Source organism: Centrocercus urophasianus, unplaced genomic scaffold (genome assembly GCF_019232065.1).
Source record: "Centrocercus urophasianus isolate 14NV4802_14NV808 unplaced genomic scaffold, USGS_Curo_1.0 seq_14, whole genome shotgun sequence".
Lineage (NCBI taxonomy): Eukaryota > Metazoa > Chordata > Aves > Galliformes > Phasianidae > Centrocercus > Centrocercus urophasianus.
The window spans coordinates 30,216,308-30,235,491 of NW_024884586.1; the positions used below are offsets into that span (position 1 = coordinate 30,216,308).

At 36.8% G+C, this 19,184-nt stretch overlaps 1 protein-coding gene across 9 annotated transcripts in view; it reads left to right on the plus strand.

Moving 5' to 3' along the window:
• Nucleotides 1-19,184, plus strand: part of MIPOL1 (mirror-image polydactyly 1) — a 175,195-nt gene that overhangs the window by 30,372 nt on the left and 125,639 nt on the right. For 8 of the 9 annotated variants that reach the window (XM_042813682.1, XM_042813686.1, XM_042813687.1 and 5 more), the window contains 3 exons: nucleotides 10,675-10,867; nucleotides 12,259-12,394; nucleotides 13,942-14,047. In XM_042813682.1, coding sequence (XP_042669616.1) covers nucleotides 10,675-10,867; nucleotides 12,259-12,394; nucleotides 13,942-14,047 — 435 coding nt within the window. Of the gene's footprint in view, nucleotides 1-10,674; nucleotides 10,868-12,258; nucleotides 12,395-13,941; nucleotides 14,048-19,184 lie in introns of those variants that run through there. The other variant, XM_042813688.1, reaches the window with a different exon arrangement.

Below are 19,184 nucleotides of genomic sequence, written 5' to 3' on the forward strand. Positions count from 1 at the left end.
TTTTTTTTTTTTTTTTTTTGTCTGATGATCTAGCTAGGTCAGAAAGCAATTGGTGGTAGAAGAGTTGCTTCCTTTTTCTCCACAATACATCAGTTACAACTGCAGGATAGAGTAAATCTGAAGTTTTTCTTCCAAGGCTGCAGTAGATGCAGAATAAACAGTTGTCATATTGAAGTCTGTTTCTTCTTTCACATGCCTCAAGATGAGATATTGTGAGTTTGTTCTTCCTTTCCTTCCCTGTTTTTAGCAATAAGGAATGCTGCTTATCTGGAAAAGGAGGAAGACCTGAACACTGCATGTGTATTTATGCAGAGGAATCCACATTATACACACAGAGACAGTATTCTCTTCAACATGTGATTCAATCTGTGTCTTGCATGGGTGTTGTGCTTTCAGCCTCAGGCTCGCTGCATGCTAGCTGCCCATTTTCAAGTGGTAAGAATGGTGGCAGGTTTCTCTGCAGAGTATAGGATGTAAAGATCTACTGCTATCTAATCTTTCCTATAAAAATAATTCCTCTTTCATACATATAAATTCTCATATTTCCTTTTCCTACCCCATTCTTTTCTTATATATTTCTAGTATATTCTTAAATATAGCACATTTGTACAGGCTGAGTGGAAAAAGACTTGTCATAAGAAGCACAAATAAGTTTTCGGTATCTGCCTGACTCATTCAAGTGTTGTGATGTGATTTTGTTAAAAAGCTGAAAATAAGAAGTGCCCAGTCTGCACCAAGTCCTGCAAGCAGTACAGATGGGGAGAGGGCACACCTTGAAGTATTGCACTTTGAATCTCCTTAGTGTTTAATATTTGAGTGCAGCTGACTTCAGAATGTCTTGAAATGTGCTTCAGGAAGGAGCAGCAGTTATTTCACAGTGATTGTTATGTGGTGCATCAGGAGGACCTTTAGAAGACTTGGCAAAAGTGCAGAAATTTGGTTATTTTCTTCTTTAGAAACTTTTGCTGCTAGTACTTTATTAACTAGAATGACATTTAAGTTCAGCATGAAGGTGTAACAAAGGATTTTATTTAATAAATAAGCATGCCCTGAATCTCCAGAGTGCGTTGGAGATTCACCTCTGAGAGTCCATGTGTGTTTTTAGTAGAGGTATGCATGTATCAGGGTATGTGGTTGAGGTGTCTTCCTGTCACTTCACACAGTGACATTTCTCTTATGTTGGACATTTAAAGTTACAGTATTATTATTTTTTTTAATAATTGTGTGTAGTTTTCTGGGACGTAGCTTGGAACACGAAATTCAGCAAAGCCTCAGTTGTTTGTTTGTGGTATAGGGGAGGTTGAGTACGTTTGGATAAGAGAATTTCCACTATAATTAATGGGCATCAGGAAACATGACCCTGCCTAGATAAAAGGGAGTTCTGGATCATTAAGATTTAGATAATGAAAGAGGCTATATGTGAAAAGCAATTGTCTAGAATCACAATAGCAAAAGAAAACTGGGATAGAAGAGTTTACTTTGTTTTCAGCTGTTTTAGAAAATATAAACACAGCATGCTTAGTAAAACTCTAGCACACACTATGTTTGGAAATTATGTAATAACTCCATATAGGCTGTAATGATATCCTGAAACCCTGTATTTAAACTAACCTGAATTACAATGAGAGATAAACAGAATATTTACCCATCCCTTATGAGCTGCTGCTGATATGTAAATTTATTCTTCTACTTTGCACAAATATACTTTTGAGCTACTGCTTAAACACTTCAAGGTCCTTAGCCAAACAGTTTTAATGATGCCTCCAATATTATGAAAGTGTGACATTTGATGAATGCCTTGTATAGTTGTGATATCGGGGAAAGTGTAAACAAAAAACGCACATCAAGTCATCGTGCAACACCTAGATAATTTATAATTTTACTGTTTATATCCATCTTGACATTTTTTATCTGCCAAAGGCAGGTTTCATTTGGAATCTTAATCTGAGATTTATTTGGTGGATCTGGAAATCATAGCTAGAGTTCCCACAGGAAATGGTCCATCTACCAACAGATTAAATGGCAGTCCTGCAGTTGTTAAGGGAGCTCTGCATTTAACACACATGCATACTCATTCAGTCAGCACTGTGGAGAAAAATTAAAGTAGTAACCCAGGTTTAGGAACAATGTAGCTAAAAAGTCCCGTATTTGCTGAATGACAAAGGGTTATATAGCAGCATTTCATTTTATTATTCGTGCTTGAATTTCTTGTTTGCTTTGTTGAGTCTGCTGACGAATACTAATAAATGCCTGCAACAATCCAGACGAGAGATGCCTGGCAACAAAGCTATGCGGTGGACCTCCCTGATCTTCTCCAGTTCACAACCTGACCTTTTGAAAAATTGGCTGGGCTAAGCTGCAGAATTTGGGTGTAATAGTTATTGTTAACTCCAGCTTTAGGATTTATTAATTTGTGTGATCAAGACTTACCTATACTTCAAAGTTTCAAAAGACCAAACACAATCATCCATCCATTAGAACTAACATTGTGTTGCTGTGAATCCCACTTAGTGTCTGTTTAAAGATTCTGCTGTTTTGATGCATTCAGAGTATAAAAACGCTTTTTTCAAGTATGAGACCAATCCAGTGAAAATCTGGTGTCTTCTCAGAGACTAATATTTTAAAATAACTGTGTGTTAATGAATTGCAAACAGAGAGTGGAATGCCAAAGGAAATGTGTGATATTTGCACATTAATAAATGCATCACTATTTAACGGCGGTGACTACCGAAATAATGGCTGGTCACTTATTTTAAACACTTGGAAGCATTTTTCTACCTTTTCTAATGGTTCTTTCTTCAACTGCTGCTTAGATGCAAAATAGGAGAGCGAAAGACTTGATGAGAGACAGACAAGGGAAACATCATTACAAAAATAATCAGTCTTCAGAGAATTGTAAAAATAGCCTTTGCCAGAATAACTCCAACTGTTCTTAATCTCCTTCTGAATTTATTTTTTTATGAAGGGTGTTGCCAGTGTTCCATGCAAGTACAGGTGAATAAAGAAGCGCTCAAAGTAACACAGGTGTCACCCCCTGCTTAAGTTGCCATCACAGAATGAATTCAGTGTTCTCTTCAGATTCCTTTAAGGAATTAAAAATGAATCATTAAACTTCCGACTTTTGTCTGTATTTTAGCTGCCAAAAAGATATTTTCAAGCCTCTTTTTTTTGTGTGTGTGTTTATGTTATGAGATACAAAGCAAGCTTTAATTCCAAATACAGCTTAAGTTATTTTTACTTCATTTGCAGAGAACTTTTTCAGTAAAATTCTGATAAGAATACATTGATATATTTGATTGGGATTTTGGACTTAATAAGTACAAACCATAGCTAATGATCATTCATGAGAGTTTTACTGTTTTATTAATCTGAATTCTAAAAAGATTAACTGACATCTTTAATTATTCACATTTTCTGTATTAAAACTATAGCCAATGTAAAAAAGAAAAGTGGTTTCATTTCTTCTGCCTTCTACTGAAATTACGTGAAGTTTCTGTATGTGTACACAGCATGTCAGCATGTCTTCTAACATAGAAATACTGTAGTTTGTCATGTGTATTAAGGTCATCATAAAGGAATGTGAAAGATGATTTGAAATTCCTCTTAATCTTTTGGTTCTGTAAACGTTATCATTAATAGGTAAAAATGATATATTTTTCTTGGAATTCATTTGAAGTTAGTTGTTTTTTGCAGTTATTCAAGTTGCATTAGGCCTCTCTGATGGAAAGAAAAGAATTCCATTTCTCCAAGGAGAATGGAGCAAGGGCCACCAGTGAGGCTCCATGATAAAACACAAACTTCTGCAGTTTTATTTCCACCATGACTTTTTTGTTTTTCAGTCTTGCTCATACTAAAATTTCTATCATGGTACTTACGTATCCTTTCTAAAATATCTTGAGAAAATGTTCCTTTCAAGATTTATTTGAAATGAACCTCTGTCAGTTGTTTCTTACAGTAGGATCACATAGTCTATCTCAGTAAGAGTTGCCTCATCCTGTTCACTTGATGATTGTTGTAACACTGAACATACAATGCATCTGTGAATATTTCCTCTTTATAAGCACCAATGCCTTGGCACTTCTTTGTGTGATATTTTTGGCTATGCAGAGCACTGAGAAATTAAAAGGAATTAGATTTATATTACAAAAATATTCAGAGCTCAGCCTTGATGTTATCAGGTTTCCTGTGACTGCCATTCTGTCTTGCTGCCCAAGTGATTTAGTGAGATCTTTGAGTCCTACTGAACAACTGTCTTAAATGTTGTCCAGTTTTCTTTGAACGGTAGGAAGTGTGCCATAAAATATCAGTGATTTATTTGTAATTGAAAGTTACTGGTTGTCAGTGAACTACGTGATACTGAAGGGGACTAAGTAACTATATCTTAAGTATATTTGTAATAAACCCAAAGGTGAGTAAAGTTGCACTTGTTTGTTTTAGTTATGGCTTTTTGGGTTTGTTTGGTTTTGTTTTTGTTTTTTTTCTTCAAGAAAATGTATCTTGAGCTTAAATTTTAGGTATGGAGCTTTTGTAATTGTTTTCCAGAAACAGGAATTACCTTCTTCTTGAAAACAAGAACTGTGTCTTTTCTTGGGAATTTGGAGAAAGTAAAATTTTGAGAGAAAGTGAAAAATAATATAATGCACTTTGAGATATGCATGTTAATTATACATGCTGTGTCTGTGTTAACTCCAATAGAAATTAAAAAGGAAAGGACAGATGCTCTGAAAGTGCACAAATCCTAACCCAACTCTTATTTTTTCTGCTTATGCCAAGCAATAGGATCAGATTTCTTCTACCAGCCTCAATTTCTTTTCTTGCATATCTATATCTATAAAATCCTTTACTTTTGCGTTTCCCACTCATTTTCAGGATTTATGCCTCTTAGACATACAGTATGAGGTGAATTGTTAAGTTATCTGAGCCTTTCCCAAGCGTTCTGTTTGGTAGAAGTTGCAGTGGTTAACGTGAATGAACATTTGTCTTTGTCAGAAAGACTTAGTCGTCATTTTCAGCTCATGAATGAATATTCAGGCATAGTACTAACTTAACTACCAGAGCTGGGAAAGTTGGAATCATAGAATGCTCATAGAATGTTCATAGAATCACCAAGGTTGGAAAAGACCTCTAGGATCATCTAGTCCAACCATTCACCTATCACCAGTATTTCCTACTAAACCATGTCCCTCAGTACAACATCTAAAAGTTTCTTAAACACTTCCAGGGACAGTGACTCCACCACCTCCTTGGGCTGCCTGTTCCAGTGCCTACCCACTCTCTTGGATAATTATTTCCTAATGTACAACCTGAATCTTCCCTGGTGCAACCTAAGGCTGTTCCCTCTAGTCCTGTTGCTAGTTACGTGGGAGAAGAGGCCGATTCCCACCTCACCACAACCTCCTTTCACGTAGTTGTAGAGAGCAATAAAGTCTCTCCTGAGCCTCCTCAAGACTAAACAGTTCCAGGTTCCTTGGTCACTCCTCATAAAGCTTGTGCTCCAAATGCCTCACCAGCTTTGTTGACTTTTCTGAGCACCCTTTCATGTAGTGAGGGTCCCAAAACTGTACACAGTACTCGAGGTGTGGCCTCACCAGTGCCAAGCACAGAGGATGATCTCTGCTCCTATTGGCAGCACTATTTCTGAAATAGGATGCCATGATGGCCTTCTTGCTGGCACATTGCTTGCTCGTGTTCAACTGAGCATCAATCAGTACCCCAGATCTGTTTCTCTACATGGTTTTCCAGCCACTCTGCCCTAATTCTGTAGGGCTGTCTGGGTTTGTTGTGGCCAAAGTGCAAGGCTTGGCACTTGGACTTGTTGAACTTCATCCCACTGACCTCAGCCCAGCTATCCAGCCTGTCCAGATCCCTCTGCAGGGACTTCCTACCCTGGCAGATCGACACTTTCTCCCAACTTGGTGTCATCTGAAAGCTTACTGAAGGTGCACTCAATCCTGTCATCAGTAAAAATACTGAATAGGACAGGTCCCAGTATCAACCCCTGGGGAATGCCACTCATGGCTGGTCAGCAGCTGGGTGTGACCACCACACTCTGGGGCCAGCCATGCAGCCAGTTCTTTACCCAGCGGAGAGCATATCTGCCCAAGCTATGGGCTGCCAGCTTCTTCATGAGAATACTATGGGAAACAGTGTCAAACTGTCAGTACTTTACAGGCCGATTTGGCCTGTTTCCATGACTAACGGTGTGGGGGGACCCAAAGACCCATGCCCCAGGAGAGAGGCGGGGAAAAAGGAGTACATGTGTCCTTATTAGTTTGTTAACAAGTGGATTTTGGAGGGATTTAGTCGTTAAGGTTGTAGTCAGCTCTTCAAGTACAGCAACATGTTTTGTTCTGCATTTTTTTTCCCCGAAATGCGTATAGTTGTTCTCTTCCTTCCCTATTTTACTCCTTTTTCTGTTCTCTTAGTCCCATTCCTTTACGGGTTCATTCATGCAGTCTTTTGCAGGCAGACAAGAACATGCTTTATCTGTGCTACAGACTGACTTAAAGTACTTGAAATCTCTGAATAGCTATTGTTACATTTGAAGCTGGTTTGGGACTTCTGATGTCCCCATCATCCTCTGCAGGATGGATTGTAGCCTAGCATAGATTCTACAGTGCTGTGTGCATGTTCTAGGTTTGTTGTTGTTGCCGCTGTTTTTTCCTTTTGTTGTGGCTCCTCAGAGACCCCCCTGCAAATCTCAGAGGTGATCAGAGCAGATCGGATAGGGGGGTGCTAAAAATTGCAGACAGAAGAGGATCCAGCTTTGCTGGATGGTGGAATGATGAATGCATCTCACCAGCTGTGCATAAAAGGGGCTGCTGCCTCCTTGGCCTTGAAGGCAAAACTCTGCCTTCTGTGCACTTGCATCTTTCTGTATTATGAGTTTCCATATTAAAGGATTCTCTGATGCTCTTTCACTTCTGTCACTTCCGGTCCCCTCTTTCTGAGAAAAAGCTCTGAGAAATTGCGGCTGCCTTCCAATTGCTTTAGATTTAATATTTTTACTTTGACTTTTTAACCATTTCTAGCTTACCAACATTGAAGTCTGTTCTACCTTTACTATTTCAAGCTGTGGCGACATTATCTTCTTCCTTCTTCCCCTATAATCAATTCCCAGCTTTATTTCTAGTGTCTTTATATTTCTTCTTCCTAACATTTGCCTTTCTTTCCCTTAATGTGAATGAGCTATTCATTCAAGATAAATACATAAAACAGAAGATCAGCTATTCTGCTTCTCCCTATAGTGAAATATTAATCTGAGCTACTGAGCTTGTTCTATTCTATATGGAAAATATGTTGTTTAGTGTACTAAAGAACCAGAATCAGTGGTGGTGATACCACTTAATGAAAACTACACCATTTTTCATGAAGATTTCAAGGCTGTTGTATGCTTTCTCTGATGTTCTTTGTGCAGCCTGATTATTGCAAATGCTACTTACTCCCCAGTGTGTCTCTGCAGCATTGGTAATTAGTGCATAATACAATTTGCAGGAGGCATGAAGAAAAGCACTGAAGTGCATTGATTAACGTTGCTGCTTGGTTTAAAGGGAAGACAAGACTCTACCTTATACCAAGGCCTAAATTACTTGGGGTGGGGAGCAGTGTCACAGACTAAATGTAGAAGTGTTTTTAGAAATAAAAAATTCATTGCCCTTATTGATCTAACTGTGTTCAAATTGCCTTCCTCAAAGCATTCTAATGACAAATTTAGCAAGTTGACAAAAGAAAATAACAAAACAATTGAGGCTTTATTGAAACAAGTGAAAAAACTTCTAACTTTAATGCCATTGAGCAGAGTCCTTCTGATTCTGAGTGGAGAAGGCTGCTGTCTTGTTCTCTTTTACAGTGCCAACAGGGGGAAAGATAGTTCCTCTGTTTTTCATCTAGTATTTCCAGGAATGCCACTTGCAGGTTTGCTGTATGGTGCTCAGTCTTACCCATGCACATGAGGGAATTGAATCTGGATGAAAGGTGTGTAGCAAATATAAATTGCTTAAAGAAGCAACATTAGCAGTAATAGACGTCAAAACAGGCCTAGTCCCAGACTAAATTCTTTTCTTGTTTCCATAAGGTTTCATATACTAATGAAAGGACACATGAAGTATCCCAATCTTCCATTTGGCCCACAATTTAATCAGGAGTTAATCTGCAGATATTTATCTCCTCCTGCAGATAAGAAGCAGCAGCCTTATGTTTGCAGGCCGTGGACCTCATAGGGGACTTCAGTGATTCTGGTAATCAGCTGGAAGGCCAACACAGCAGGACACAGTGTAGAAGAGTCCTTTGTTGACAACTGCTGAAGAAAGTGATTGCAGAGACAACAAGGGAGGGTGCTTTGTTGGATCCAGTACTTAGAAATAAGGAAGTACTGGCTGGAGATACCAAACTGGGAGACAGCGTTGGCTGCAGTTGTTATGAAATGTAGAGTTCTGGATCCTGAGAGAAGGGTGAAGGACAGAAGCAGAACCTCAGCCTTGGGTTTCAGGAGAATAGATACTCCTCTGTGATCTGTTTGGAAGAATTATATAGGATTCAGTCCTGGAGTGATGCAATATTAAAGAGAGCTCACTGGTATTCAAGATTTGCCTACTCCAAGCTAAAAAATGGTCTATCCTGACAAGCAGGAAATCAAGCAAAGGCAGCCAAATGCCTTTTGCTCCTGACTAAATTCAGGCATAAAATGAAGGCATAGAAGATGTGGAAACAGGAACAGGAAGAATGCAGAGAGATTCTTTGTACAGGGATTGGAATTGGAAAACCAAAGCCCATCTGGAGTTTAATCTTAAAACAGATGAGAAGCAAAAAAGGATTCTACAGATATATAAAGTGTAAAAGGAACAGTGTAGAAATGTTGCCCCACTGCTCAAATGCAGCAGAGGCTGTGGTGAGAAAGGACTATGTTACTCAATGTCTTCACCTCAGTCTTTACTGGTAAGATCTGCCTTTGAGAATCTCACCATCTGAGACCAGCACAGCCTGCAACAGGGATGACAGCCTTGGTGAAAATGTTGATGCCCAAAGAAGAAAGGAAAAGATTGTTAAGGCAACTGAAGCATTGCACCCCTCCTTCAGAGTGTGACAGCATAATTTGCAATATTTATATCTGCTCACAAGCCTACAGGATGCTGAGCCAGTGAACAGTGTACATTTGTTCAGAATCTACGTGGCTATGTTCAGTTATAGCATTAGCTGCAAAAGGATCTGATACAAGGAATACATTTTGATCACAGTACTGGATGCAGTAGTAGATTATATTTGTTAATTAGTGTCTTATCAGGTTATGATCCCCTCATGCTTATTACTACTTAGAAACAGGGATTCTGCTGCACTGTTGTCTGTTGTTTCTCTAGTATGAAAATCTGGATGCAGTTTAGAGGAATGGTGAGAGGGGATTCAAGAGAACTTGTAGATTGAGAATATTGATGAGTTGCACGTGTGAAAACTGCTCTACATGATGGTAATGCACAGCTTTTTGTGGAGACTTGTTAAACCATCTCCAGCCAATCCACAAAAAAGATTCTCTTTTTGCTCTCAGGATGTTACCTGTGCCATTGTCTGTGCCTTTTCTTCTTCACGGAAAGAAGAATCTCTTGCACCTGATTTTACAGACGTGCTTTAGTATTTTTTCGCTTGGAATTTGTGCTTTTCTGTTTTATATGCAGCATGACACCTTGGTGCTGTCAATTAGACATCTGTCATCTGTCAATTAGACAGATGACAGACTAGATGTCAGTTTCTTATTATTTTTGATGAATCTGTTCTCATTTTTGTATGTGGAAGTAATAAGTTGGATCAAAGAGTATTTAAAGTACAATTTATCCAAAATGACTGGAAATGCTAACTTTATTAAATAAGCAAAAGCTTCACTATGTGTTCCCTACTTGTGAAAAATACTTTTTTTTTTCCATTTTCAGTTTTTTTTTAATGTCTTCCTCATCATTTTTTAATATAGTTCTATAATTAAAACTTGTTCTTGCTTTATGAAAGAATATTCTTGGTATGTAGATCCTTCTTTTATTTAAGTACCATGATATCAGAAATACATCATAAAAAAAAAAAATATCTAGTAGCCAGGCTTAGGAGAATTGCCTGTCATACTCAACCTTATAATCAGATGATTTTTCCCTTTGACACAATTTGTGCTTTGCATTCTCTGGATTCTTTAGTTGTATGAGCCTCTAGTTCACGCATTCTGGAAGTGACCAGTGGGACCTTAAGTTGTTTGTCACTAATTACAACTTGTTAATACTCCTTTTGTAACCAAAATTTGAAAAAGACCTCAATGTAAGTGAAACTGTAGTTCAAAATGCGAAAATTCACTTCTTTAGAGTGGAAATTCATCATGCCTCACTAGGATAATTTTTTTCCCGAAAAGATAGGTAGATGGTTTGCAAGGTCATTTTAAGCAGTCATTGAAGGGGAAGAAGGATTGGGAAATGGTAGTGAATTTTTCAGGACTGCATGAGAAAAGTCTGGTAAGTAGGCAGTAACTGCTATGGCAGCTCCTGGAGCAGCACAGTGCTCATTCCTTTGTGGAATGAAGAAGGTGTGCTTGAAAAACTAAACTTTTGCTAAAATAACAACATAGCAAACCATTTTTAAGTGATAAAAAATGCTCTTTTTCTCCAAATAGAAAAATAAAATTAAAAATTCATCTCTGTTTCCAATTAGAAACCCACAACCTGGGACAGAAAGGAGAAGACTTCTGTGCAGAATTTCAATTTCATCCAAATTCCTCCAGAAAAGCGGATTTTTTCATCCAAGCAGAAGATGAAGCACTGAAACTTTCAGATTTGCTAGTAACCAGTCAAGGAAGATCTCCAAATGTGTGTGCGCAGTTCAGTTCCAGTCCTGGAGAATCAAGGTACAGAAATACCTCAAAATATGTTTTTTTTTTTTTTCTAAAATTCATAATGCAAACAAAGTAGCTATAATATTTTATAATGTCAGGGAAGTTGAGAATCAGTAAATCTTTTTACTTAGACTAGGAAAACTGATTTGTCTAGGCATTGAGTACTAGTTGATGGCTTGTACATGTAACTGTGACAACCGTATCTGTCCTTCTTTCCTGTTGGAATGCAGCATTTTAACACTGTCTCCTCCAGCACTTATAAAGAATATGTTCATGGCAGTGGCTTGTCTGCACACTGTAGGTACTTCAATTAATTGTAATCTCTTCAGGTAATTTAAAATGCGCGTATTGTACAGATTTAGAAAGGGTGATCTAAAGTCTAGTAGTATGTGTGGCTTTACACCATAAATGTACCCTAAGTATGGTGACTGATTAGGCAATTAGATGGCATAAGCTAGGAAACAAGAATGAATCAGGGTGAAATCTAGGTGAAGTCGGAAGACTAAAGGTGAGGAGTTGTAATACTTTGTGACAGAAATCTAGAGAAGAGCAAATCTGACGATTCTATTCTGTCCTTAAGTTTTGTACTAAGCTATGGCCCTATATTGAAATCTTAAGAAACATACACACACATCCTATATGTGATGTAATATATGCACTGTAATGTATATACTAAAAATATATATATATATAATATATTTTAAGCTCAAGGAAGGAGGGTTTAGATTGGATGTCAGGGAGAAGTTATTTACAGAGAGAGTGGTGAGGTGCTGCAATAAGCTGCCCAGGGAGGTTGAATACCTCCATCCCTGGAGGTATTCAAGACCAGGTTGGATGGAGCCCTAGGCAGCCTCATCTAGTATCAGATCTGGAGGTTGGTGGCCCTGCACGTAATTGAATCTCTTCTCATTTTTCGCTGTCTCTGGCTAAATAAAGTAATCTTAAAACTGGAATTCTTGCCATCAAATATAATAATTAGAATAGCCCTATAATTTTGTAGTTTTCTGCAATACTAACTTCTATATCTTCTCCTTTCAGTAAATGTGAAATTGTTCATCCTGAAGAATTTGGTTTCTTATAATCTAAGCATCAATTTGATCTGCAGATGTTTCACTGCTTTGTTTTTCCATATTAATATTTGCTTCTCATAAGCATTTTCTGTTTATAGCCACTTTCTATTCATCAGTTTTATGCATTAGCACTGTAGTATATTTGCTTATTATTTCCATACTTAGAAGTTTTCTTTTAGACTTACAGGTTTAAGATGTAATAGAAACACATTTCTATTATTGCTTCTGAACACATTTGTAACAGTTAACAAATTTTGTTAGTTTATTTTTGCATACATTTTGGGAGGGTGAAGTGTTCTTTCCGTTAACTTTTTTTGTTCTTTCTCCTCTAAGTGGTGCTGTAGGAAGTAGAGGGAAAATACTCCCTGAATTTATATCTTCAAGGGAAGATCCCACAGGTTTTGGTGGAAAGACACAAACTTCATTCCTCTTAAAAGAATTGGACACTCTAAGGGCCAAAAATAAAAAGGTACAATTTAGATTCTCAGATCACAGAATTTATTATTTTACAATTGTCTCATAAAGCATAAATTTTAAACTGTTCCTAATTTAGTTTTGTTATTTGTTTAAGCACTCTAAACAATAACTTTCTAGTCATTTTAGATTGTTAGTGCCTGGTTAACAACTGCTTTTCCAGAATTAAAAAATCTTTCATCCTGCTCTTTGACCTTTTTAATCAGTGACGTAAGTTCCTGCATCATGGATTAAAAAAAACCTGCTGACGCTAATGGAAAAGTTTTCTTTGGCTTGAAAAAGCTTGTGGACTGGAGTCTCCACATAAAACATATTATGTGTGGAATTATTTACAATAGAACACTTTGTAGTGATGACTGGCATCCTATTCATGTTATCAGAGCAGACAGTGTATTTTATATATGTAATTTGAGTATGTTTTGCCTTTGCTACCTCTTTTCTCTTTTGTACTTCTGATATAATAAAGACAGGACTGTAGCTTCTCTGTTATAATAGAGTAGTTCAAATGATGACACTATGGCACAATTCAAAATCTGAAACTTACGTTCTGCAGTACACGTGATCTATTTCATTAAACACTCCATTCCTAATCTTAGGTGGCTCAAGCATTTCATTATAAGTTTTTGAGCTCTTAAATGCAAAAAAATTAGCAAAACTAAAGCCAATGTTTCATGAACGTAATCTGGAACTCATATACTGTACATGAGATCCATATAGCAACCTCACCTGGGTACCTCTGTGTTATTTCTACCATTAGGAATGGTTGTATCTGCATAAACAACAGAAAAATGTATAACCTTTTCACTAAATGTTCCCCAGTGAGGGGACAAAAAGCAGTGAGAACAAACTGGAACACAGGAGATTCTGTCTAATCAGGAAACGCTTCTTTACGGTGTAGGTGGCTGAGCACTGGCACAAGCTACGTAGAGGCTATGAAGCATATCTTCCATGGAGATCTCCAAAAACTGCTTGAATGTGGTGTTGGGCAACCTGCTAAGGGTTTCCCTGCTTGAGCAGGGGATAGAGCAGTTGGACCCAAAGGGCCTGCCAACCTCAACCATCCTGTTATTATGTGGAATGTCACTGACTGTTCAATGACAAGCTCAGACATTTCTCCATAAGCAGAGCCAGCGAATTCCCAATTAAAAGAAAGACCTCAGCATGTAGAAGAATATCTGTTTTCTATCTGGTGATGCACATGGAAAATGATACATTTGCAGCTCTTCAGATATAAATTATGTCAGTACTCTTGATGGGAAATAGGCTACTCATGCAGTTACCACTACATTATATTCCACGTAACTGAACTTCCTTAGTGAGAATGACCACAGACGTCCCCATTATCGTAAGAGGGGATTCCCAAATGAAAACAATGGCATCCACATTGCTGCTTTTCTCAAAGAGCAAGATAAAACAATTTATCTTAAATAAATTTGTCCTTTAAATAAATAAATAAAATAAATTGAATTTGTGGTATTACCAATATTTGTATTTTGGGAGTAAGACTGCAATTTAATATTTTGTTACACTTGTTCAATTCAGCTTCGAGATGAGGTGTTGGAAAAGGACAAGGAGTTGAAGACAATAAAACTGGACTTAGAACTGCAAGAGAGAGCTACAGAAGCTAAGATTGCAGAAAAGATTGCAGGTACAGTAGGCAAGCGTTTAACAGATGGCTATATAGCTCATGCAGTACACGCGGTTGCTATATGACGTGGCCTAGTGAGTGTTAGCTTTATTTGCTAAAGGAGGGAAGATTTGACTTTTTTTTTCTTTCTTTCTTTTTTTTTTTTTTTGTGTGTGTGCATGTGTGGCTGTTTAGAGTTGCTTAGAAAATAGGTGGCTTTAACATCCTGGTACTGGTATTAGCAGGAGCTTTACCTGTATTCATACTGATTTGGGCATTAAATGCATTGTTAACACCATGTCAATCCAATCACAAAAAGGTTGTTTGTTTTGTTGGAAGGTCCTGAACAAACAAGGGGAAATAATGATTACCAGTGCCTCTACCTTTCAACCAGCAGTTCAAATACCACTTATTGTTTTAGCTCATGCAGAGCAATACTACCCCTCTCCCGGTATATGAAGGTAGTTGCACATTCACCTCAGCTAGAGACCTGCACCTTTCTTGAAAATATGTGTTCTTCTGGCAGTTAATGAATTTTTATCTGATTATGTTATGTCTCCAGCGAAAGAGGCCTTAATGTTTTTAAGTTTATGGTTAAGAGTGGATACATGCTTATATCTGTTGTTAATCATCCTTTGGTATACACACAAGACTGGAAACAGTTTGCATTCTGTGATTTCAGAAATTTCTAAAGTAATGAAGGGTGAGCATTTTTTTTATTATTGAAAGGTGACAGTGTGTATCTTGTACTCGGTAGATGAAATGTTCTCTGAGGTTTTCCTCTAGGTGTTTCAAATAAATTAATGAGAGTACTTTTCTAAATTAATCGTATTATTTGTTCATAAATACAGTGTAAGCTATGTAAAGTTGTGTCCTTGTGGAGGATAAATATTCAAATAATATTGATAGTAATAATACCTGTTCCCAAAATATCAGTATTGGGGTAGGGAGTAACTAGGAAAACAGCAGTGAAAATAAACTGAAAAACAGATGGCTGACTTTACGCTTAACGTGAAACTCCTGGGAGTAAATTAGTCTCTGCATACTCCAAGTAGAAAATTGCTGGATTTTCTGTGGTAGAGGATGAGAAAGGAGGAAATGGCTATTAGAAGTCAAGTTTAAGTGAAATGCAGGCAGAATTTTACTTTTCTATCACTCTAAATGATCTTGTTTTCTGTATTTTCAGAAGACAAAAGAAGGCTGCGCTGCACATCATAGTTGTATCCATCAGCCAAATGCTAATGCAAATTGTTTGGGTTGAATTCCAAGTTTTGTGTTTGTTCTTGGATGTTTGCACAGTGTTTTACCTCTGTGCACCTGTAGCACATAAATACTCTATTTGATATAGGTGTTAAAGCCTCGTTAAAACCTGGAAATGAATATATGACTGTCTAAATGCTATTTAGTCTTCCTGTTATGGAAACATTTGAAATATTTGTTAGTAAATTGTTTTCTCCCGCATTACTGTTTAAACTTTCTAATTATGTCCTAACCATGATGTTCCCCCTAAAACAGTATGGCAGGTATATTGATAGAATAATTATCATAGTTATTACAGTTAAAAAGAGTATGCCAAATTTTAATGAGAGCTGCAATGAGTAATAAGGATTGTCTTTTAAAAAGATAATCTTTTTGATCCTTTTACTGGTTCAGGAAGTATAAAATTCTTTAAATGCTGTGAGAGAGGCTAAGAGTCTTAGGCTGTTTGGAAAAAGGAAAAAAAAGTAGCAGCAGTAGCCTTGTTAATGTCTAGCATTTTGCTTACCATTACTGTTCTAAGACTCTTCCGAAGTTTGAATAAACATTTTGAAATATGGAATGATGTGAACTGAACTGAATTTGTGGAGGTCTGTATGTGTCTTTGTGAAGGTCTATACTTGTCTGTCGTAAAAGCCTTGGGGAGAACTCTAATGGACAAGCAGAACATTATAAAGACTCAGTGTGTTTCAGGAAAAACATTTTTCCTTTATTTTAAGTCCTTTGTGGAAAGGAGAGCACATGCTGCTGTGATTTCATGTTACTAGTTAATGTTTAATTACCACAGTGTATAACACATGGTAAAGTGAAGCTTGTAAATATGGGTGTTTGCATTTTTATTATTACTTTGTACTGACTTTATGATAAGAAAATGACTCCACAAAATTATACTGCAAAAAATGTCAGAAAGGTACACCATAAAATGTTATCTACTTTGAGGAATATTAAAATTCTATTTTTAAATGGAACTCTCTAATTGATGGGCTTTACCTAAATGTGCCCTTTGGGAAGAACAGAAAAGCTGAAGACAAAGGCCATCTTAAAATTTTACTACAATGGCCTTCAGAAGCAAATAACCTAAAGCTTGTCATTTTTTGATTTTTACTTTGTTCGGAGGAAAATGTAAAGAGAACTGCAAATTTGTGAGATGGCTTATGAGAGAATAAAAAAGTAAATAATAAATGTAAAAGAGGGACATGGTGGAAGAGAATGTTTACCATGTGCAATAAATGGCTTATTTTCAGAAGACTTTTATTTTAAGATTTTACTAAACTGGCGTTTACAGTTCATGAGGGGATTCGCAGTTCTGTTTGCATACGCTTGACCACTAGAGGTGTTATTTCTGGTGGACATATTTGCCACTGATTGCAATTGATTCTTCACTAGCCTGTTAGATTTCTTCTCATAAGAGACATTGCCAGAAGGTACAATTAGTTTCCCTACTTGTCTTGAAGATTAGAAAAAAAGAGAAGGAGGCAACGCTACGGAAATCAAGGGAAGAGCACTTTATAAAGGAACTGGGGCCAGAATAATGTAAAGAAAAAACACAGCACCAACTGTGAGGTGGTCATGAAGAACAGAAAAGGAAATAGTGAAATACTGGACTGCAGAACTTTTGTCTGTTGAACAGAAAAGGGAATGAGTGCCCTCTGTGGGAGGGCAAGGGGAGGAGGAGGACAGACTGAACGTTAAGGATGGAGGTGTTACTAAGTCTACAAAACAGCCAGCAGAGAGAATAGGTCTCACTGTGAACTGATAGAATAGATTACTTCATTTTTGCCTAACAAGAATTACACCGGGCATATATAGAAATTTTTAGAGGAATGAGCTGCTTGTGTGTGACAGACATAGACAATGGTAGTGTCTATAGTCTTGGAAAGCTATCTAAGCCCTGAGCTTCTGGCAGCTACATCCACCATACCTCACCTCAAGAAGATAAACTGCAGTTGACAGCAGAGCTCTCTTAATTTGTTTTCATATTGCTATCATGCTCCAGTGTATTGGGATTAAGAATAAGTCTGAAGGAAAATATGGTCAGAAATACATTCTATCAAATCTTTCTATAACAAGGGGCTATTTTCTTTATTTGTTTGCTAGCATTTTCAGCAATATCTGATAGTAATGTTACCAGGATCTAATACTATTCTTAATCAGAGTCAACTCTGCAGGAAAAAATCAGTTTATACAAAAATGCTGGGAATTAACATTTGTGGTATTTTGGGATTCTTGAGCCTGCTGTGGGAATGGTCGTGGATGTTATTTAGTGTTTATTGATTTAACTTGAAAAATATTTACTAAATGAATGTGCAAAAGTAATGGTTTTAATAGTAAAAATGAGAACTAAAATCCAAATGACTATTATCTTCAAGTTAGATATAGCATCCCATAAACTAAGAGGAAGTAAGTAATCTTGCTAGTAATAAACTTAGGGTGGCGATAACTTCCAGCACAGAAGCATTTTCCATTTCTTCAAAACTCAATTTAGAGTCCCTTTTTAGATGTTATTTTCCTTTCTTGCATGTCATCCATTAAAGATTAGCCGTGGAAGGCTGGAGCATGGAGAGATTATGAGTGGAAGAACAACTCCTGCAGAATAATAATCAGTTTTTGGTATTTAATGCTGTTTGACTTTTGCAGACACATTTCTTATTAACCTTTGGTACAAACAGAAATCCAGGTTCCTGATAGCTCATGGAGAAGATGAATTCAAGATCCTCTTCCAATTAAAGCGAAATAAGGCCAATATTGGGCTTTAACCAAAAGAACTCAATAGTTCCCCAACCCTTGTGTTTATAAACCTAAATATGAATGACATTTTACAGTTTAAGTAGGTAATGCATGCACTTTCCTAACTTGTTTTTAGTGCGTAATTCATTTCTATATGTATTTATAAGATTCTGAGCTTTTATTGTCGTTGTTCTATTTGTGCCTCCTTATGCAGTTACATTTTTTCAAAGTATTTACTGATAAATAAGGGAATTTTGAAACTAGCTGTATGATTTGAATCCTCTATGTGGGGAGGTCTATTTATTTAAAGAACAGAGGAAAAAAAAAAAAAGAAATTCAACTTCAAGGTAGGAGTGTTGCGAGTGACGGTATCTTAATTTTTGAGAGCTCAATTTGAAAAAATTTAATTTTAGCTTTGAATTGTCAGAATCATCAACTATCAAAAAAAGTAGCATGCAGCTCTTTGGCAATATAAAATAAGCAAATAGGTTAAAAATACAAGCTATTAAGCTATTGATGGGCTAAAGTTTGTTTGTTTGTTTGTTTTTGTAAAAAGCTAGCCAGTATGTTCTGCAAATTACGTGATTAGTCTGGCCCCTTCTTTGTTCCCCACTGCATCGTGCTTGATGAATGTAAAAAATTGGGGTTTATTCATGATATTCTATTTCTTGGGACATTACAGAAACTCTTACTTAACCTTTCAAATCATAACTTGCAAACTTCATTGCAATATTTATTGTTTTCCCCCTGAAGTAAATATTTATCAGCAATCATTAACTGGAAAAAAAAAAAAAAAGGTTTAACAGCATTACTGTTTGAGTTTTGAAGTCAGCTGTGTTTAGTATACTAGAAGCAGAGGCTTAAGGATTGCCTTTCACAAGAACTGCCTTGGGGTCTGTGTATAATACTCCCTCCTATTCTTTACTCACTTTATTTTTTTTTTTTAATTGAACTAGGATCTAAGTACACAAAGAAAACTCTGTACAGAACTGCCACTAAGCAACTTCAGCCTTTTATTAGGAACGCTGTGTTTGTATCATTGGAAATGTAGGAGCAAATGAATGCTGTGCACTAAATACGTACAACAAACACAAAGCAATAAAGTCAGTGTATTCTATCAGTGTTTGTTCAGATTGCTTTATCTATAAAGTCACATTTAGGTGTAAACAACTTG